Here is a 20,243-nt window from a genome sequence, read left to right as displayed (position 1 = left end):
TAATAAAAGAAAAAATCGGTCAATTCAAATTTGGCGCCATCAAGTTCTTTTCGCCTCAACATGAGTCACATATGATTAACACGCTTTTGAATGTAAACAAAATTTTAATTGTTCATTTGCTTGAATTTTGATTAATTTTACTTCGTTGTTTCTAATTATTGGTGAACTGTTGCAATGTCGTATTTTGATAATTCTTCTAGTAAATTTGTCTGTAATCTCGAAAGATCTTATGTTAATAATAACGATACCAATGAATGTGACGGAGGTGAAGATGAGCCTTGGACTTTTGAAAATTTTGAGAGAAATTTAAACGTGACCATTGTTAAGAATGAAGAAAATCAAATGGAAATTGAATTTGAACCCATCGATGCTCCCATTGTTAATGCCCTTCGAAGGATCATAATGTCAGAAGTTCCAACTATGGCTATTGAGAAGGTTTTCATTGCCGACAATACAACCATCTTTCAAGATGATTTTCTCGCCCATCGATTAGGCCTCATTCCAATTAAAGCTGATCCTCGTTTCTTTGAATATCGTGATGAAGCTGATCAAGAAGGTACACCTCAAGATACCATTGAACTTACTCTTAAAATTAAGTGTATTAAAAATCCGGACGCTTCAAAGGAAACCGGAGTCACCGATTTATATCTCAATAGGAGTGTCACTTCCGAATCTATTAAATGGCAACCGTTGGGAAATCAAGCAAACCTTATAAAGGAACCAATTAAACCAGTGAATGATGATATTCTGATCGCCAAAATGTCACCTGGACAAGCATTAGATTTAAAGTTACATTGCGTGAAAGGAATTGGTCGTGATCATGCTAAATTTTCCCCTGTCGCTACGGTCTATTATCGACTTCTACCGACAATCCAATTGACTCGACCTATTTTCGGAGAAGATGCTAAATTATTGAAATCTTGTTTCTCCAAAGGAGTAATTGAAGTCGAATCAGATGATGTGGGTAATGAAATTGCCGTAGTTTCCAATGCTAGAAATGATTCGTTAAGTCGTAATTTCTATCGATACAAACAGTTTGAAAACGCGGTAAAAATGGGCTTGAAAAAAGATCACTTCATTTTCTACATCGAATCAACTGGAATCTTATCAACAGAAACAATTTTTAATGAATCTATCGAAATATTGATTAGTAAATGTAGAAATTTACTGAGAGAAGTTCAAGAAATCAAAGAAACTTTGTCACAATAATACAATTTAAATTGTAAATTAAACTTTGACACTCAATCTTTTTTGACTCTCCGACCTGTAAACAATTAAACAATGTAAATGTTAATATTGAAAAAAAATAAAAATATCTTTACAACATAATTGATTAATTTTAAAGTTGGTTGACTATCAACACAATTAACGTTTTATAATTGAATCAATCAAAACCAACACTTAGTCAATCTCGTTTTGATGAATCCAAAACTGATCACAATTAATGCCTTTCAAAATTACCATTACTATGGAAACGTAGAGGGAAAGATGGTAACAACAATTAGAATCTAATTAGTTAAATTGTTTCCCCTTAGATTGTCATTGATGGGTCACTAAATGAATTAGTCAACAATTTAATCATTTGCTTAATTTTTTCTCACTTTGTAATAAAACAGTCATTTGAATGTTACAGTAATTATTTTTCATTTTCAAATCACAATCAAAGTCAAATTGTCATTCTTTTTAATTGTTGTGCCATTTCATCGTAATCAATTAATCACAAATGACGAAGAAAAAATTCAACAAGAAAATAAGTTATTCTTATTTGCCCTTCCATCAAAGGTAATTATCTTAATCATTGGCTTTCAATCAAGATGTAGAATCGCAATTAATCCGGTTAATTGTGATGATTAAAATTTGATTCGTTCATTTTAGATTGAAATTGTGTCTTCTCAACAATTGGATCTTCGTTCTGATCGTTAGTAATATGCTCATTTTCCTTTGGTTGATGATGGCCTCAAGTCCAACTTTTCGTCACAATCGAGGTAATTAACGATTAACAATCAATGTTCTCGATTAATTTGTATTGTGTCTCTCTCGCGACAAAACCGATCTTCAGATGCCGTCGCCATCGAATCTCATGATGACCTGCGTCTTTCGAAAGATTGTTTTTTGCCCTATTGGCGCGACACTTCGTTCTTGTTGACACGTCGATGTTTACATGTGGAATTTTCTGACGAAACGTTTAATTTGGAAGACGAAATTATTCGGTTGAAATCGTGTCAAGAAAAAGAATCGGCTGATTTATGGGAACCACCGAATAGATTTTTCTATTTTATTCCAATCAACATTCTATCCATACCCAATAAACGAATAGTCTCTTTCTCTCTATTCGGAATCGACGATCGATATTATCGAAATACTATCAGAATAATCCGAAGATATAAAGAACTTCTCCCTGGTTGGATTCCCCGTTTTTGGATCTCATCTGATGTTCCCTTCTTAGTGATTAACCGATTGCTTCATGAGGACGTCGAAGTGATCATCGTTTATCAGCGTCAACCTGAGATCGGTAATATCACAAGAATTCCAGGATTCCATGGGATGTTCTGGCGTTTTTTTGTGGCCGATGATGAACATGTTGAAAGGTATATTGTTCGTGACTCTGATTCCATGTTAATCCAACGTGAGGTCGACGCAGTTAAGGAATGGATTAAAGATGAAACCATGTTTCATGTTATGAGAGATCACAAGCTACACGATATTGAGATTTTAGGTGGTATGTGGGGTGGAAAGGTTGATAAGGCCATTTTTTCTCCGTCCGAAGAATATGGAAAAGCTTTGGCGACAGGATTCATCCATTTGGATGGTAGACAAGTTGATCAATCGTTTCTAAAGAAATACCTTTGGCCGATTGCGAGACACCAAATGACCTGTCACAGCTCATTCGAGTGGCCGTTCGTTGATGGAAAAGGATGCAAACGATTTCCAACTCAACGCATTGGAAATTCCTTTGTTGGAGCCGTGATAGAATATTAGAATATAAAAAGTTCTGGTCGTTTCACACGAAAAAGAATAGAAAACAAAATAACAGGGAAAAGAAGACAAATCAAACAAATCAATAGATAAATAAGAAAACAGAAAATGAGATCAAGTGTTTGTTTTGATTTCTATTCTTATTGTCAACTCATCTTCATTTCTAATTTGAATTGTTCAAATTATTGATCCATTTTTTTCTTAATCCTTAAAGTTTTTAATTGATTTGATTCCATACCGAGTGGGCTAAGTGTTGGTTAACTTGTTGGGTAACTTTGTACACCCACGAATCTCATCTTCTTGGTTCACCTTATAAGGAATTCATTTATTATTTCATTCACTTACTTTTCTTTTATTGTGTATCTTTAACTATCATGGAATCGTCTTGGTGTTTTCAGTACTGAGACTGTTGTCCCATCGTTTTAATATTAATTATCGATACAATTGTTACTCTCATTGTTTAATTTCAAGATTTCCCATCGTTTTCAACTGTTTCAAAGTGTTTGTATTGAGAAATCGGTAATCATGAGCTACCATAAAGGTCAAAATGTCAACAATATTCTGATTATATTTCTTGTTACCTTTTCGATTTCGGTTGATTATTGTCAATGTTCACCTTATCGAGTTCGAGCTAATAATCGACTCGAATGCCGTGATAAAGTACCAAGAAAACTGTCTGATTTACCGAGTGTCGTGTTAACTGGTTACATTGAGCAAATTTATCCTTCAATTGACAGCGGCGGAACTTACACTGGATCTGTTTTGGTGAAACGGGTACTTCGAGGTCCATCGAGATACCAGGGAAATCGAGTGACAATCGATGGTTTTGGTGATCGTACTTTTTGCTATTCTAGAGGAGAACCAACTGAATCTTGGATTTTTCAATTGACTCAAATATCTGAAGGTTATTTTCGCCTAAATGGAACAATGTTAAAGCTTAATCTCGATAATTTAGACCGAATGAATGTTCTAGTTGAAGGTAATTCGATAAATCTACTCGATCTTGTTTTCTATTCTAATCAAGCTAATCTCTCTCTTTCTCTTCTCTGGAATTACCTTTCCTTTTATAGATCAAATTTATCGAAAGAGACCCGAGATAATTGAATGTAAGTTTAGAAAATGATCAAATATTATTCGAAAATCGAATCTCATTCTTCCTTTGATAATTTGGTTCTAGTGCCTTGCGAAAAGAAATATTGCGAAAATAACGCCATTTGCATTGAAGAACCAGGAACAATTGCTCGAACTCGATGTGTCTGTTTGGACTCGTGTCCATCCAAATATGAGCCAGTCTGTGGTTCTAACGGAGAAACTTTTGTAAACGAGTGTAAACTCCGAATGGACTCTTGTCGAAGAGGAATCAACTTGTTTGTCCGATATCCAAGTGCCTGTGACTCAAGACGAACCGCTCGATCAGCCGAAGACAATTACAAACCATTGACTGAAATCACTCACGAATTGGACGCAATGATCAGGGACAAGAATCTATTCCAATGAAACAAAAAACACTATTTACAACTACTATTGATTGTGGTGGAAAAAATTAAAACAACTAACCGATTGTATATTGAATTTAATGACAATTTGTATTCCCTTAGATACAAAATTTAATCACTCAAAATATTGTGTAAATTATGATAATAAAGACAAAGCACAATTTGTAAGTAAAAACACAAACATTTCGAGATGGAGGAAAAAATCAAAGTACAATTGTTTCATTGATAAATTGGGTGATAATTGTAAAGGCAAGTCGATTGTTAAAATCTCCTGTTTTAGTTAATCATGAAGTAGCAATTAAAGAAATCAATTTGATGGTGACTAGTTGAGTGAATCAATTGATTTTACAACATTGGTTCATCTATTTGGTGTTCCGTTGATTTGACAATAAGAATTGTCCATCTCTGTCCAAGTGACTTCAATACATTTCTCAGTATTAACACTAATTAAATCATTTGATTTAATCATCTCACTAGAAATTGATGAAGATGTTGATCCATTGATTAGATGATTATCCAGACAAAGATAACGATGAGTCTGAATCTCATTGGCGATTCCTGAACTTTGGTGATCATCCAAATGTCCATCATGATTTGAATCAAAGTCGTTCTGTAAAAAGAAAAGAAAATTAAAAATTAAGAACAAAATGTAAACAAAAGAAAAAAGAAAAATCAAAATGGCGGTAAAATTGTTTTTCTTTTTTTCTTTTGTTCGGTTAAAAGAATCATTTTAATCAGTTTTTTTTTCTGTTGACATTTGTTAACCTGAACAGAGAAATTTGTGGAAAGAACCAGAGAATTTGAGAAAATATGATTAATTCAGTTAATCCAAGAGACAGATTAAGTTAAAATTACGTCGCTGATAATCAACAAAAAAAAATAATCTTCCAATGTAAAGAAAAAGTGATTTGACTAATTGAAAATGAAAATTGGATTAATCCAAATAAAGGTAAGTTGGTGGAGAAAAGGAAAACAACAAAACCTTCAATTGTGATGAATGGACAACAATATGTGACAAAGTGCCTGAGGATTAAATTACAGGTCAAATTTAGGGTTAATTGGATCACCAAGGAAGAGAAAGAGAGGAAAAGAATCAACAATTATAATAATGTGTCCATTGGAATAGTAATAATATTGAGATTGCTCCATGGAGATTAACTTATTATGATTATATTCTTATTATAATTTTAATGATGAAGATTAACTAACCCAATTTCTCTCTCTCTCTCTCTAATCATTTCCTCTGTCGATTTACCTTTACCTTTGTTTACCATTTTCTTTTTCCTCGATAATTTGATTTCTCTCTTTTTCTATTAAAAACCCTCAATTCTCCGTCTCATCAACCGTTCACATTTCCATCATCAAAAGTGAAAGAGAAGATAAATTGTTCTCTGTCTATTTTTCTTATCTTCTCTGTCTAACTAATCTCTCTGTCTACTGTGACTGTCTAATGATGACTTAGTGACCAATTGAAGAGTTTAACTAATCTCTCTCTCTCTTTCTCAATCTCTGTTTCAGTTTCAAACCATATTTTGTCATCTCACATTTGATCAGTTGATTTACCAGGTCTGGAAAATTTTCTATCCATCTAACAATTAACTGGATTAAGGATTATCTTTGAAAGTGTTGCCATAAACGGATCATAATACTCATCGAAATCAATTTAATTCTGTGGCCACTGATCAATGATTCATCAATTAATCTCTTCTTGTTTCTTTCAACAACCATTTTAATATTTCATTTTTTTCTGTGTCTCAATCTCAACACTTTCTATTATCCATCTTAATTATTTCCATCTCTTCTCAGTTGATTACAATTAACCCTCATTTCCATCATCTCAATATTTCCAACATCATTTTCTTGATTCATCATCTCAATTAATCTCCATTATTGCCATGGTTTTTTACTTTCACATTCAACAGAATCAACCTGTTGATGCTCTTACAACAATCGACCACAATCACAGTTACAATTTAATTACTTTTAATCTTCTCTTAATCTTCACACCAATTATCATTTTGAATCTTCTATTACCTGCTAACCATTCATCTTAAGTTTATTTGGATTAATTGGCTTCATAATTTTCTATTGGAACCATTTTGTCAATTCTTTTCTTGTTTATTCTAAATTGTGTTTTCTTTTTTTTCTGTTTCCATCTCTTTTGCGTCCATTTCATTTCCACCAGGAAAACAAAATGTCTTCCTCAGGAAGAAGCCGTCGAAGTCAAATAGAGTAAGTTAATTAACTCAATGACAATTTAATCCCTTTGAATAACCTCAGTAGTTCACCTAAATATTGTAACATTCAATCCAAGCATTTATGTTACCACATCACAATCACAATTCTCAGAAAAATCTTCATATTCCCAGGGAAATCTGCAATTAACTCAATCGAATTGAAATGATTGAAATCATTTTCTTTTCTTTAATTTTTACAGTAGCTCATCAGTAGCCAGTAGTGATGGTTTTGCTGAGGATAATTTATCAATTGATGTTGAACGAGATGAAGTTAAAAGGTAAGTGATTAAGATTAACCATTTTGTTCATTTGTATTAATCTTTAGCTAATTCTCTTGATTTTTGTCCCTTTTCTTTTTGTCCTCCAGAAAATCTCGCAATCTCAGTGAGAAAAAACGTCGAGATCAGTTTAACATGTTGATCAATGAACTTTGCTCGATGGTCAATTTAGATCCGAATGAAGAAATTGGAAGCTCAGGTAACAAGAAAATGGATAAATCATCTGTTCTTCGAGCTACAATTACATTTCTCAAGAATCATAATGAAGAAGCAGCAACAAACACCTCAAGTGAATTGGGCGAAGAAAATTGTCAACCAGATAATTCAGCTAATCACTCGTTCATCAGCTCATGGAAACCATCATTTCTCTCCACCGAAGAGTTTTCGCATTTAAGCCTAGAGGTATATTTGATTTTCTTTCACCGATTATAACTCAAAACCGTTTTATCTTCGATAAGTCTTTGTAATATACCAAAGATTCAGCATTTCTATTCATACGACTGAAGCTTATTTTCATATAATCTTGAAATTTTCTCTTTCTTTTCATCCTTGATTGCGTTTTTAGGCCTTGGATGCTTTTATTCTCATTTTTGATGCCGATAACGATGGGAAGATCATCTATGCTTCGGAATCAGTATTTCCTCTTCTTGGAATTAGCTCATCATACCTTTCGAATACACCATCAACTACTGCAACAACCTCTTCATCTTCATGTACTACAATCACATCTCGAGGAATCATTGGTTCAAATAATGAAAATGAGTCAAATAATATTGATGGAACATCGGTTTATGACATAATTCATGAATCAGAGAAATCAGCTCTTCGTAAACTTGTAATGGAAGCAGTTAATTGTGGTAAAGTGGATGAATTTTTCTCCATGATGATTCATTTTCGTCACCATTCAACCAACTTGAATCAAACAGAAAAATCTGCTGAGTGTTTTTATGAATTAGTGCGACTTGTTGGTGCATATCGACGTATCGATGATTATATGGGCTTCGGGTCAGCCAAGAATTGTTTCTTGGCGATTTGTCGTCTACAAACACCCAAACTTATCAAAGAGCTTCACATATTAGCTCCATTGTCACACGATTTTGGAACAATGAAAAATAATGAATTCATCTCGAGACACTCATTGGAGTGGAAGTTTCTTTTTCTAGATCATCGAGCACCAATGATTATTGGTTATTTGCCATTCGAAGTGTTGGGAACATCGGGTTATGATTATTATCATTGGGATGATTTGGATCTTGTAGTTGCGGGTCATCAGCGTTTAATGCAAATTGGAAGCGGTGAATCTTGTTACTATAGATTTCTAACCAAAGGTCAACAATGGATTTGGCTGAGAACTAAGTATTTTATAACCTATCACATGTGGAACTCAAAACCTGAATTTGTGGTGTGTACACACACAGTGATCGACAGGGATGAAAGATCATTAGATAATGTTAAAGAAGACAGTAATCGACAGAACAATGAAAGAGGGAAAATTACTCAGCATCATTATCATCATGAGATGAATTCATCACGAGCAAACACAAGTAATGATTTCCAAGTGAAAAGTAAATCAACTCATTGGACTGTTGCTGAATTCAACGATCATGAAAACACAAATGAACAAACAATTTACAATTCGGACAAAATCGCTGTCACTTATCCTTCTAATGATTCAAACGGATCAACACCTTATTCAATTTCAACAGTCAATATGATGACCGGTGTTGAAGATTGTTTATCTTTACCCTCATCCTCTCCAGCTGATTATGTTTTAAATAACTCTATTTACGACCCATCTGCATATTTAATGAATCAAACACCAGTTTCACCTACTAATCAACAACAAGCAAACCTTTTGACTGACCAACAGAAACAACCTCAAGGCCATCATGCATCACATCAACATCTCCAAAAACCTTGTCAACCCCCTCAACCATTACCTCCATCATCACAACACGTTCCAGCATCAGTGTCACAATCCAACAGTGTATTGTCATCTCATCAACACTCACAATCAACTTGTCATCAACAGCAACAGCTACATGAACAATCTCATCAACAACACCAACCTCCATCACTACCACCTCCACCACCTCCTCCTCCTCCTTCAGCACCACAACAACAAAGTTTCGGAAGCTCTGCCGCTCTTGCGACAACAGGACCCATGGTCTCAAATTCAGTCGTTAGTATGTCACAATATGCTAATATGTCAACAGAAAATAGTCAAGTGTCTTATGCAAATCTTCAGGAATTTTTACGAAAAAAGCATCTACTTCTTCAGAAACAGATTAAAGAACAACAAGAAGAGTTGCGACGAGTTTCAGAACAATTGATGATGGTCCAAGTTGTTGGAAACGATTCGACGAACTCAACACAACAACAACAACAAACAAGTGCAAGTGCAAGTGATCAACATGAAATTGAATCGATTTCTGAGTTTACTCAACTTCAAACCTTAAGCACAGGAACAAAGCTTCAGAATGTTCAACCAGATTTAATGGCTGAATCAATGACTCGAGGTGAAAATGACCTCAACAACGCTGGCGCCATTTACACTGACATTTCCTGTTCTGACCACACATTAATTGCGAGAGATTTTCCCCCTAATCTGCAAAGTGTTGATTGTCTTTATCCTCAAGATAAATGATCACCAAATTCTTAAAAAGTAATACTGAAAAACTTATATATTTCTTTTTTACTCTTTTCCTTCTCAAACTATTTATAATAGTTTTAGTTTTTTTCTTAATTTCTCTTCAATTTAGATTAACCTATTCATCTTTGATTAACTTAAGGTGAAACACTTGAAAAATAGGCCAACGTGATTGATTAAAAAAAGGATTCAATGGATAATCAATTACTTAATTAATTGAAATAATCAATATGTTATTCATAACTTTCCACCATCATGACGAAATCATAAGTGCCAATTTTATGCGATTTTCAAAATTCAAAATAACATAACCGAGTTGACACTATAAACAAAATTCTCGCTATTTGTTTTTCTCTCATCTTTCCAACCTCGATCCTCTACTTATCCCTCATCCCTCCCTTGTAAATTGGTCATTGAGCTCCTAGAGAGAGAGTGTGTGTGAAAGAGAGAGAGAGAGAGAGGAGATGAAACGTTTAACTAACATTTCTCATTCTCCCAAAAAGGATACCTCATATTATTTGTTCACAAATTGTTCATATGATTGTTTATATTGTCAACCAAAGTCCTAGTCCTATTCATCATCACCTCCCTCCTCTCACTCTCACTCCTCCTTGTAACCAGCTTTCTCCTCCTCTCTTTCACTTTATCTTCATCTCTTATCCTCACACATTACCATTACCATTATTATTATTATTATTATATTATTATGATAATTGACTGATACCATAACTTATAAACAGTCGCACAAACAAAAACATGAGACAATTGAAAAAAAATTGCTTCATGATTAACAACTTTACAATTTTATGATTTCTTAATCAACTGATTATCTAAAATAATTTAATTCACTTTTCTTGATAATCAATATTTCCCTCACTTTGTTAATCTACAAAATAATTGTGTATACTAAAAGATTTTGCAATTAAGTGCATTTGATTATTCAACATTCACACAAAATTATTGTCAACACATCAACACAACTGGTTAATTAACTTTTCCTTTTTTCCAGAAAAATCAATTAATTGTTCGTAATTAATTAATTTCTCTTCTCATCTTTATTCTTTGCAATCTCATTGTAAATTTTTTTGTCTGTATCATTATTGTAACCAAACAATCAAATACTTAAAAATGTAATTCATTCAATGTAATTGAAATTAAGTTGTCACTTGATTATCCATCATATGTATTATTATGATTGATTCAATAAACACTCAATCAATATGAGATTAGATTGAAGTTTTACATGAATTTGTTTAATATAATTAACTTTAATTGTTTGTAACTTTTAGATAGAGAAATATGAAAAACTATTATTATTATTATTATTATTATTTATGACTTAGATTATAATTAGTTGATTAAGTCGTATCAACATACAGATGGACTATATGTTAATTGTTGAGGTTGATAAACTTTTAAACAAATCGAGTTAATTATTGTAACCTTGATGGTATTAACTAAAAAAACAAAAAAGACAATTAACAATCATTTTAATCAACTTACTTTGATCCACTCGTAGATTCCAAGATTAGCTGACATGATTCGTTGATCCGATGGATCAGCATCACAATTAACATGAGCTAATTGTCCATTTAAATAAGAAATGTAGGTGATTGCAGATCTAGAGATAAATAAGAGTATTAAACATCATTGATTAGGAGAAAATTAGATTATAGAAAAAATTGATCAACTTTTACCTGAGAGCTTCGATTTTTGAGAATTTTCGTCCTCGTGGTTTGTTGAAAGGTAATTTAGCTCGAAGAGCGTCGAATGCTAAATTCATCGCCTTCATCCTGATTCTTTCTCTTTTACAAGCATTGACTCGTTGTTCCTCTTTGGATAATAAATTTCCACCTCGAATTCGTCCGATTGAATTTTGGTAGCGAAAAGATCGACTTAAGAAATTGAAACGACGATTAGATTGACAAGAAAGAGCACTTGTAACGCCTGTGGAATTGTAATGTTGAAGTGAATTTTTACTATTGTAACTGTCAAATTGCTGAGGCGAATCATCTTGACGAGCGTTACTGCTGGTAGAAAGGTCACTTGTTTGATCGGAAGAGGACGGAATTTCTGCCGAAGATGATTTACTTAAATTATCAGAATTGTGATAATCAACAGAGTAACTTTCATTTGTTATACGAACTTCTCGAAGATTATAGTTGAAATCTTCTTTAGTGGTGATCTCTAAATTGTTGGATGTAAGTGGAGTAACGGGTAACCAATCAACGGGCTCTTCTTTAAATTCTGGAGTTACTATTGGCTGTGATGGACAAGAAGAAGGTTGCTCAACATGTATCCAGGTAGATTCTGATCCGGGGATAGGATAGTAAAAGGAACAAGTTACCGATGATTTATTTTCGATAAAAGATAAACAATCAGTAGACTGATTAGCAACAAGTTCATCTTGATCACAATTATTAGAATCAAGAAAAAATTTCTGATTATTCTCATGAAGAAACAGTTGTTGATGATGTGATGGTTGTTGCTGTGGATGATGATACTGGTCAATAGGGTGAAGGTAATGGTAAAAGTGTCCATCATTTTGACTGTTTAACAGACAAGATTTTAAATGTTGCTGTGGATGAAGATGATGATAATACTCTTGATGAGATGTAACCTGTTGATCAAAGTTATCAAGTAAATGGTTATTTACATCACAAAAATCAACCATTTGACAAGAAAAATTAGTTAACCTGTTGAAATCGTTGCTTGTGTTGTTATTGTTGTTGCTTAAATCACAAGATGGCGAAGAAGGTGACGAAAATTGAACAACACAAGGTAACACAAATGACGATGATGAAGAAGATGATGAACCACATTTTAATTGGTGATATTCAGGTTCACCGGAAGCAGAAGACATGGTGACTGATTGAACTGTTCTGTCTAGAAGAATAGAACATATGAAAAACAAGAAGAAGAGAAGAAAAAAAAAGATGGAAGAGAAAACAAATTCTCACTTTTCTCTTTCAAGTCGTTGACACAAACATCGTTTATTTAAACGATCGCAAAGGGAAAGAAAAGGTAATTCTAATTAATTTGGTTGGAAACAATTAAATTACAAGAAGAGAGAAATTGTAACACAGTTGGTATAGAATAAAACTTGTGGTGAGCTAATATATTTATTCCATTGTTTAGAATTAGAATGTTAGTTGACAAGATAAAATTCATTTTCTAACAAAAGAAAAAAAGAGAATCGAATATTTTTTTTCTCTTTTCTATCGGATACCAATTAGATCCCCGTTGAGATATCGGTACATTTGTTTTCTTTTTCCCTTTCGTTTGTTGACAATTAACTCTAATTAGAAATTGGACTATTTATGTTAATTTATTTCTTTTAATTTCTCTTGTTAATTATAAATTGTTCTGTTACTCATCGGGAGAATGTGTCGATCTTTTCATTTCTGTTAATCTGTTACCTTTTATTTGTTTCGACTTCAAAATGGCCGTTTGTTTGTCTTTGTCCACTTTTTTTCTGTTTCTTCTTGTTGTCACTTTCTATGTTAATAGTATTTGATTGATTGTCTTTCTAATGGTTTTTGTTTTTAATTGTGTCTTTGGATTTTTACTTTTCTATAGTGTTTAGTTAATGATTAAGACATTAATTGTTAGTGATTGAAACATGTAGAGTATTTTTGGTGAGTATGGTTTTGTTTTTTTATTCGGTGGGTTTAGCTGAGTTGTGATTCTGTTTTGATTGGATTTTTAATTATTGATCATTGATACATCAGTGATTACATATTTTGTTGGATTGATTTTTAGCATCCGTGATAGAATATCAAAGAGACGATGTAAGTGAGAAAAAGAAGACGATCAATTAGTCGTAAAAGTCTAACCCATTCACGAACTGCAGCGTAAGAACTTGATCGAAGCTGATTAGTCGTGAATTCATCTAGGTTTGATTCTGCATCGAAAGGTTTTGCGTCCATTATATCTCCTGAAAGCCATAAAATCTTCACTAAGAACGGATTAGCCAAATGATGAGCCAGAAAACTTGGAAGAGGTGGACAAGTGACCATTGCATTCATGATGAGTTGATGAGTCAAAGTAGTGACAATCAATGAGATTCCAATCAAAAGCAATAGGATACTAATGCAACGAACTGAGAAATACAAACACAGTGAAAGTAATTGAAACAGTTAACACCAATGGATTAAGGACTTACCTGTATAAGGAACTCCTGCTGAATGGAAACCCAAATGATCGGCAAGAAAAACGAGAATAATGACTAAAATGAAGAGAGAAAGTCCAGCAAAGACCATTCGATAATACGATCCAATTGGTAAGAGAAATACAACCAGCCCCAGAAGAGAAGCAGTTAAATAAGGTAATAAAATGTAATAAACGTGAATATCCATTCGACGAGTAATTTGAATATCAAAATAAGCTGTTGAAAAATTGGCGAAATTTGAACGTTGTGAGTAAATATCGCCTTCAATGTGATCTACAATCCATTCAGGACTTTGATACCATGGGCCACTGATGAATCGCGTCTCTGGATAATACAATCAACAATCGAGATGAAGAATATCAACAAAGAAACTAAATACAGAGAGTAATCAAGATGAAACTTACGTTTAAGTATTTCAACTTCGTCAGTTCTATAAAAGTATGAACCAAACTGTAGAATACACGATTGAGAATCGAAAGGATAATTAGTCAAATCAAGATCAGCGTTGACCAAAAGATCGGCATTCAAAAGCTGAAACACTCGACCGTCGTTTTGAACCCTTATAAATAGACTATCCAATGGATCACTACCAATGGCGGAATCAAGCAGTTTAAAGTCAGGAGTCCAAATTTCATCTGATCTAAATGATATATAATTGATTCCTGGATATTTGACAGGGTCCCAAACCAGGTATTCATCTTTCCACCACTGAAAAATTGATAACAATTCAATCAATAAATTGGATGGTCAAGCTCAATAGATAATCAACAAATATCGTTTCAAAGGTAATCGAAACTTACCAATCTTACTAATCCATTAACACGGAAAGTTTGAGTTTCAATATTCTATGAGAGGAAAAAAGATTCAAATTAACTGACCAAGTCAAAGGGAACCATTTAAATTAATTTTCTTGTAATACTTACAACATCAATTATCTGCGATAAAACAAATTGAAAGGTCACATTAACAGTTGTAGTCGATTGTTTAACCGGACGATTGTATCGATAATAGTTTTTCAGTAAATCATTTCGTAGAGTAGTTAATGATCCTGATTTATCTGGAATAGAATTGAAAAATGAGTTAATTTTGTATAAAAATTAATTCGCATGTTGATTGTTACCTTGACAAGAAGCGATATAAATTAGTGACCAGACTGAGATGAAACCAAAGTTAATTAGTTTATTTTGTAGATTCATAGTTTTAACTATCAATATTGTTGTTATTCAATTGATTGTTACCACTAAAAACAATTATCACTGAATGAAAATCAGTTTAATCATTAACATCATTAGTCCTGATTATCTGACAGTGTGTGTTTCAAATCAACAATCAACTAATTCTGTTTCTTATAACGCCCATAGATTGAACAATCAATTGATTACAATTTATCCTTCTAATTTTAGTTGATTAAATAGTTCAATTGATTGTTTATGTACTCAAATAATAATTCGATTCGATCAGTATTAAGTTTTAAGAAACGTAGAAAACGATTTTAATTAGATTGTAAATTATTAAAAGTACATCATTTGATTGAGAATATAAGTTTGATTATTATATGTAACATGCTAATGGAAATTGTTATTTTTTTTTTAGATTTTTGCGAAGAGCAATTAACTGTGGTAAATTAAGAGCGATAACATATGATATGAATAGAAGACGATCAACTAATCGTAACAAACGAATCCATTCACGAATAGCCGCTTGAGAACTGGATCGAAATTGATTGGAAGTAAATTGTTCGCCTTGATTTGATTCTTCATCCATTCCAGTTGATTCAGTTTCCATTCCTCCTCCATTGATACAAAATATTTTACCCAACAAAGGATTCGCAAGGTGATGGGCCAAGAAACTTGGAATCGGTGGACAGGTCAACATTAAGTTCATGATCAATTGATATGCTAAATTGGTAACAATCAACGAAAGACTAATCAACAGTATATTTATACTAATACAACGAACTGGTTTGAAAGAAAAAGAAGAAAACAAAATTAGTTAATTGGTGATTAATCTGATTGGAAAAATTGAAAGTTCTTACTGGCATAAGGAACTCCTAATGAATGGAAGCCAAGATTATAAGCCAGGAAGAGAAGAAGATTAATTAAGATGAAAAGAGCGAGAAGAGCGAAGACAAGACGATAATAAGATCCAATGGGCAATACGAAGACAATTAATCCCAATAGAGAAGCAGTTAAATAGGGAATGAAAATATAATAAAAGTGAATATCAACTCGACGAGAAACTTGGACATTCAATCGAGCCACGGAAACGTTGGTGAAATCTGTATACTCGGTGAATACGACTCCGAATATTTGTTCAGTTTTCCACTCGGAATTACTGAAATACGGTCCATAATATAGTTTTCCACCTTAAAGAATATAAGAACAATTAAGATCGATTAAGGTTGAATTTGTGAAATTCGTCAATTGTAATTTTGTTTGTTTACCTTTGGGTTTATTGAGTGAAAGCTCCTTAACATCGTAAACCCATGAGCCGAATTCAAGTAGACAATTTTGTACATCGAATGGATAATCGGTTAAATCAAGGTAACAATTAACGATAATTTTACTTGGTAAAACTTGTGAAACTAGACCAGAACTATTCACGGACAGTATTGAATGACTGTCCATACTTAATGAACCACCTCCGATCGCCATGTTATAAGAAACGATATCGGGAGTCCAAATATCATGAGATTCCAATTTAATCCGTTTAATTGCTGAATATTTAGCAGGATCCCAAGTGAGAAACTCATCTTTCCATGACTGAAATAAGTAACAATTTGATTAGTATCAAAACAATTCAACAACAAAAAATCAATTTCAATATTTACCAAAAACAAGTAACCATCAAGGTGCATAGTTTGAGATCGGATATCCTTTTATACATGAAAGTAATTAACAAAACAATTAACTAATGATTGTAAGACACATTTCATCCAACAACAATTGGTTGAATTGTTAATTACTTACCAGATCAATTATCTGACGAATACCTAATTTAAAGGTAACATTAACAGGGGTTGATGGTGATTTAACTGGGCGACTGTATGGATCGTAGTTCATTAGTAAATCACTTCGCAGGGCTTTCATTGATGCATATCGATCTGCAATTAAAAGATTGTAATTTAATTGGTTATTCAAATGAAGAGATTAAATTAATTATGTTACCTTGACAATTAATGGTACAAATGGACAAGGCAAATAAAATCAATCTTATTAACAAATTAACTCGTTGATGAATCATAATTAAATCCTTGAAACTTAAACTGTAAAAAGTTATTAGATTCACGATCACAATTAGGAAAATAATTATTATTAAAGTTAATTGTCACTCGTTTTAGAAAAACTAATCAAAATCTAATACAAATGGTTAAATGTCTGTGTCGATTTTACAAATGTTTCCGATCAACAATTAAAATTGATCATATTTCTTGATGGCTCTCAATTTGGTGACACCCACACAATAGGAATTACAATTAATCAATTGGTAATTTTCATTGTTGATTAGGAGAAATGGTTTACCCAAATCAACTGTTAATTAATGATTATCGTTGTAAGTTTTAAAACTGTGAGTTTATTTTTGATTAAATGACAATTAAAGATTAAAAAATAATCACTTTTTCTTGATTTTCTTGAAGACACTTTTCTTAGCCCCTCGAGCCAATTCAAGTTGATCATTAACACAAGAAGTGATTAAATTTGAATGAAGACAATCATACAAAGCATTGGTATTTGTTTGTGAGTGTAACACTTGATTTAGTTCATCTTTGGTGAGGTCAATAAGGTCAGCGAAACATTTAACCTTATTCATTATCGCGTAAACATTATACAAATTGACCCCTGGTAAATTGAGGAGCAAATTTTTAGCGGCTACATCATATTTGTCTAAAAAGTGTTCGGCTGGAAGTTGCTCTTGAGAAATTGATATCGCTTTCTCAGCCGATGGCTGTTCTTTATCCTGTTTGAGGTATTCAAACACCTCCGCTGAAAAGTGTGGCGATGGTGACCAAATGATTCGGACAACGGGAAAGTGTAGCGTTAATAGGACCAGTTTAGCCATCACATCGAGATTATCAGAATCTGATCGCCTCGAACCCAATCCCCAGTATTTACCTTTGAAGTTAAATGATTTATTCTGGTCAAACTCAATTAGGATAATTGATCGTTTATAGTGACGGGTCATTGCACTACATTGATTGTATAAACGCCCATTGTTAAGGGAACCAATTAAATCGGATATCGATTTACGTTCAACACAAGTTTCTGGAGTTAAAATATAATCACCGATTTCTATGGTTACTGGTTCAATGTCAATTCCTCTTTTATGAATTAGAGAGGGTAAACTAGATCTAAACTCTCTCATATCAACGATAATCAATTGTTTAATTTCTTGACCAACTTGACCTCCGGCTTGACGAGTGGACACTTCTTGAGTAAATAATGGTTCACGAATTAAATCAGGATTGTCACCTGATTTACCATCTCTATTTTCTGGAACAACCATTGATGCTTTTGCTTTAATTAGACTTTCAAATGCTTCCTTTTCCTTTCGTAAACTTGTCAGATATTTTTGCTCCTCTGAGGATCCGTCGAACATGAAGAAATAAACTTTGGCCTGGTCGGGGGACATTTTAGAGGCTTGATAAATCTCTATTTGCCTGATTGTTCCCATATCTGGATCATAGAGAATAAAAAATTCAGGTTCAAACTGAATTAACTGCTCTTGAAACCGTAAATATCCCTCAGAGAGAGCGTGATAATGTAAATGAAGTTGTCCATTCGTTTTGTTGGTCTCCTTTTCGTAGTTATCATAATGACGGACAATCTGAGTTAATGTTACAATACTTGGATCTAATTCGATGGTTCGTCGGCGTTTACTTGGTGCTTCCATAGTTTCTTCTCGTTTAGATGTTTCAGGTCGAACTATATCTCCAAGAATCGATTTACTTTTGATATAAATTTCATTTAGAACTGCTTTAGGTCCTTTATCGAGAACATCTTGTAACTTTAGAATAGTTCTATCATCATTTACAACGATCATCACATGAGTATCAGACTCTTTGTTTCGTATTTCTAAATTAATCTCATCGACAATTTCCACATATGAAGCCCATTTTCCATTCATTTCGATATGTTGATCACTAGCATTTTGTACAAAATCAACAACACGTTCCTTTGAGCTAACGAAAAGCACCTCTGCAGGTTCCCAGAATATCCAATCTGAAACTTTAGCATCGATTTTGATACTATCACGTATTGACTTGATAATCTTATAGAAAGTGATACAATCGTCATCAGTGAGAGATAAAAGTAGACCTGCCAATAGTTTCAGATCATCAAGTAATTTTTTCGTTCGATAACTAAGTTGATGCCAAACTGGATCAAATTGTTTACGAAGATATTTATCAAACCCAGGACTCAGGGCATTCTCAGCTTCAAAAGAAAAGTTAGAAAAAGATTAGTGATCACATTTCAAATGATTAAAATCAAATAGAACCTACCATTTAATTCATCGATATCCACAACCAAAGAAACATTAGCTTTCCCTATTTCCTTGAGACACATTGAGATCAGATCCATGATAGCAAATTGAATGTTCTTCATCTTTTCACTTAGCGAAAGTCTTATTTCAATAACCTCGGGTTTAGCTCGACTTTCAAGCGATTGATTGATGGATGCATGAAATCGAGGCCAAAGGTATAACTTTTTACAGAAAAGGAACCTTAAGATACGATCGACTCGATTGAAACCACCGACGAAAGCCGAAGGAATATTAGAAAATCCTTTAATGAAACCAGTTTTATTCTTCATTCGGAATAACCTGAGAATAAAGGCTTCCTGACATTCATCTTCTATCTTGTGAGCTTTGAAAACGAGTAGACCAGTGACTAGTTCAAGAGGAATTCGATCCAACAACATATCAACCACCAAAATTCTCGATGTGATAAATATAATCCCTCCATCCAAGTAAAGTTTTTTCCTTTCATTAACTGAATACTCTGAAGTAACAGATCTCGGGTGATAATCTTCCGCCTTTGACCCAATTGTTAACGATGTCATGATGAAATTGGTCTCCTTGTTTGAAGCATTTATAACAAATATCAGATTAGAAGGTAAATTATAAGTTCTTATAAATTCACTAGCCACCCTTTCAAGAGGTAAACCTCTAGAAGTGATCATTAAACAATCATCTTCCAAAAGATTTTCCAACATCTCCTTTTCAAACTCCAATAGAATCGGCATCTTGTTCATCCAAATTTAATTAATCACAACACCATAAAACCTAACAAAAAATCAATTAAACGGTACAAAAATAAATCACATTCACAAAAATCTCAAGACACAAACAATTAAAAATAATCAACAATTAATTGTAAACAAAAAGATGACAACTTGAAGCCTTTAACCTTAGAGATTAATCTTACCGGGAAACTAA

The 20,243-nt window shown here is 33.1% G+C and overlaps 8 protein-coding genes across 15 annotated transcripts in view; 3 read left to right on the top strand and 5 right to left on the bottom strand.

The window, feature by feature from the left end:
• Nucleotides 1–20,243, bottom strand: part of LOC128393562 (protein mesh-like) — a 39,284-nt gene that overhangs the window by 9,959 nt on the left and 9,082 nt on the right. The gene's annotated exons all lie outside the window — the stretch shown is intronic.
• Nucleotides 175–1,209, top strand: LOC128393725 (DNA-directed RNA polymerases I and III subunit RPAC1-like). Its single transcript, XM_053353938.1, has one exon. It carries the CDS (start codon nucleotides 175–177, stop codon nucleotides 1,207–1,209), a length of 1,035 nt encoding a protein of 344 aa, XP_053209913.1.
• On the top strand, nucleotides 1,507–4,653 carry LOC128393577 (agrin-like). Of its 2 annotated transcripts, XM_053353764.1 has the most exons (5): nucleotides 1,514–1,782; nucleotides 1,876–1,985; nucleotides 2,060–3,955; nucleotides 4,047–4,082; nucleotides 4,154–4,653. In XM_053353764.1, exons 3-5 carry the CDS (start codon nucleotides 3,502–3,504, stop codon nucleotides 4,471–4,473), a joined length of 810 nt encoding a protein of 269 aa, XP_053209739.1. In that variant the 5' UTR covers nucleotides 1,514–1,782; nucleotides 1,876–1,985; nucleotides 2,060–3,501; the 3' UTR covers nucleotides 4,474–4,653. The 2 variants fall into 2 exon arrangements, with proteins under 2 accessions (XP_053209738.1, XP_053209739.1); XM_053353763.1 differs by lacking the exons at nucleotides 4,047–4,082; nucleotides 4,154–4,653 and having other exon boundaries at nucleotides 1,507–1,782; nucleotides 2,060–3,538.
• LOC128393569 (uncharacterized) lies at nucleotides 4,792–12,785 on the bottom strand. Of its 2 annotated transcripts, none has more exons than XM_053353753.1 (3): nucleotides 11,335–12,784; nucleotides 11,141–11,258; nucleotides 4,792–5,082 (listed from the first exon to the last, which is right to left on the bottom strand). In XM_053353753.1, the coding sequence occupies exons 1-3, from the start codon at nucleotides 12,498–12,500 to the stop codon at nucleotides 4,831–4,833; spliced, it is 1,536 nt and encodes a 511-aa protein (XP_053209728.1). In that variant the 5' UTR covers nucleotides 12,501–12,784; the 3' UTR covers nucleotides 4,792–4,830. The 2 variants fall into 2 exon arrangements, with proteins under 2 accessions (XP_053209728.1, XP_053209729.1); XM_053353754.1 differs by lacking the exon at nucleotides 4,792–5,082 and adding an exon at nucleotides 10,459–10,944 and having other exon boundaries at nucleotides 11,335–12,785.
• LOC128393564 (circadian locomoter output cycles protein kaput-like) lies at nucleotides 5,224–10,439 on the top strand. 6 transcript variants are annotated; one of them, XM_053353747.1, is made up of 6 exons: nucleotides 5,224–6,704; nucleotides 6,910–6,987; nucleotides 7,077–7,389; nucleotides 7,553–9,169; nucleotides 9,269–9,652; nucleotides 9,750–10,439. In XM_053353747.1, exons 1-5 carry the CDS (start codon nucleotides 6,667–6,669, stop codon nucleotides 9,632–9,634), a joined length of 2,412 nt encoding a protein of 803 aa, XP_053209722.1. In that variant the 5' UTR covers nucleotides 5,224–6,666; the 3' UTR covers nucleotides 9,635–9,652; nucleotides 9,750–10,439. The 6 variants fall into 6 exon arrangements, with proteins under 6 accessions (XP_053209722.1, XP_053209723.1, XP_053209721.1 ...); XM_053353742.1 differs by having other exon boundaries at nucleotides 5,226–5,421; nucleotides 5,991–6,704; nucleotides 7,553–9,652; XM_053353745.1 differs by having other exon boundaries at nucleotides 5,226–5,597; nucleotides 5,991–6,704; nucleotides 7,553–9,652.
• On the bottom strand, nucleotides 13,261–15,142 carry LOC128393576 (neuronal acetylcholine receptor subunit alpha-7-like). The gene is made up of 6 exons (XM_053353762.1): nucleotides 14,929–15,142; nucleotides 14,732–14,865; nucleotides 14,609–14,653; nucleotides 14,213–14,516; nucleotides 13,803–14,132; nucleotides 13,261–13,739 (listed from the first exon to the last, which is right to left on the bottom strand). Exons 1-6 carry the CDS (start codon nucleotides 15,002–15,004, stop codon nucleotides 13,396–13,398), a joined length of 1,233 nt encoding a protein of 410 aa, XP_053209737.1. The 5' UTR covers nucleotides 15,005–15,142; the 3' UTR covers nucleotides 13,261–13,395.
• Nucleotides 15,272–17,110, bottom strand: LOC128393575 (neuronal acetylcholine receptor subunit alpha-7-like). Its single transcript, XM_053353761.1, is given in 7 exon segments — nucleotides 15,272–15,440; nucleotides 15,442–15,766; nucleotides 15,844–16,173; nucleotides 16,252–16,570; nucleotides 16,639–16,683; nucleotides 16,778–16,911; nucleotides 16,976–17,110. Coding segments are annotated over 7 exon segments (1,251 nt in total). The 5' UTR covers nucleotides 17,052–17,110; the 3' UTR covers nucleotides 15,272–15,418.
• Nucleotides 17,362–20,209, bottom strand: LOC128393563 (DNA repair endonuclease XPF-like). Its single transcript, XM_053353741.1, has 2 exons — nucleotides 19,309–20,209; nucleotides 17,362–19,240 (listed from the first exon to the last, which is right to left on the bottom strand). Exons 1-2 carry the CDS (start codon nucleotides 20,057–20,059, stop codon nucleotides 17,421–17,423), a joined length of 2,571 nt encoding a protein of 856 aa, XP_053209716.1. The 5' UTR covers nucleotides 20,060–20,209; the 3' UTR covers nucleotides 17,362–17,420.

Source organism: Panonychus citri, unplaced genomic scaffold (genome assembly GCF_014898815.1).
Source record: "Panonychus citri isolate SS breed McGregor unplaced genomic scaffold, ASM1489881v1 Contig00138, whole genome shotgun sequence".
NCBI classification, from domain to species: Eukaryota; Metazoa; Arthropoda; class Arachnida; order Trombidiformes; family Tetranychidae; genus Panonychus; species Panonychus citri.
Note: the sequence above shows the minus strand (reverse complement) of the source record. Positions and strands in the feature narration are given on the sequence as shown.

Excerpts from the sequence above, each read along its gene's own strand:
- LOC128393725 (XM_053353938.1), top strand. The coding sequence starts at position 175 with ATGTCGTATTTTGATAATTCTTCTAGTAAATTTGTCTGTAATCTCGAA.
- LOC128393577 (XM_053353763.1), top strand. The coding sequence starts at position 1,724 with ATGACGAAGAAAAAATTCAACAAGAAAATAAGTTATTCTTATTTGCCC. Across the intron at positions 1,783-1,875 it reads TATTTGCCCTTCCATCAAAG|ATTGAAATTGTGTCTTCTCA; the intron begins GTAATTATCTTA and ends CGTTCATTTTAG. Across the intron at positions 1,986-2,059 it reads AACTTTTCGTCACAATCGAG|ATGCCGTCGCCATCGAATCT; the intron begins GTAATTAACGAT and ends ACCGATCTTCAG.
- LOC128393564 (XM_053353746.1), top strand. The coding sequence starts at position 6,667 with ATGTCTTCCTCAGGAAGAAGCCGTCGAAGTCAAATAGA. Across the intron at positions 6,705-6,909 it reads AGCCGTCGAAGTCAAATAGA|TAGCTCATCAGTAGCCAGTA; the intron begins GTAAGTTAATTA and ends TAATTTTTACAG. Across the intron at positions 7,390-7,552 it reads TTTCGCATTTAAGCCTAGAG|GCCTTGGATGCTTTTATTCT; the intron begins GTATATTTGATT and ends TTGCGTTTTTAG.
- LOC128393569 (XM_053353753.1), bottom strand. The coding sequence starts at position 12,500 with ATGTCTTCTGCTTCCGGTGAACCTGAATATCACCAATTAAAATGTGGT. Across the intron at positions 11,259-11,334 it reads TCAAAAATCGAAGCTCTCAG|ATCTGCAATCACCTACATTT; the intron begins GTAAAAGTTGAT and ends ATTTATCTCTAG. Across the intron at positions 5,083-11,140 it reads GAATCTACGAGTGGATCAAA|AACGACTTTGATTCAAATCA; the intron begins GTAAGTTGATTA and ends TTCTTTTTACAG.
- LOC128393576 (XM_053353762.1), bottom strand. The coding sequence starts at position 15,004 with ATGAATCTACAAAATAAACTAATTAACTTTGGTTTCATCTCAGTCTGG. Across the intron at positions 14,654-14,731 it reads TATCGCAGATAATTGATGTT|AATATTGAAACTCAAACTTT; the intron begins GTAAGTATTACA and ends TTCCTCTCATAG. Across the intron at positions 14,133-14,212 it reads CGAAGTTGAAATACTTAAAC|AGACGCGATTCATCAGTGGC; the intron begins GTAAGTTTCATC and ends TGTATTATCCAG.
- LOC128393563 (XM_053353741.1), bottom strand. The coding sequence starts at position 20,059 with ATGAACAAGATGCCGATTCTATTGGAGTTTGAAAAGGAGATGTTGGAA. Across the intron at positions 19,241-19,308 it reads GGATATCGATGAATTAAATG|CTGAGAATGCCCTGAGTCCT; the intron begins GTAGGTTCTATT and ends TTTCTTTTGAAG.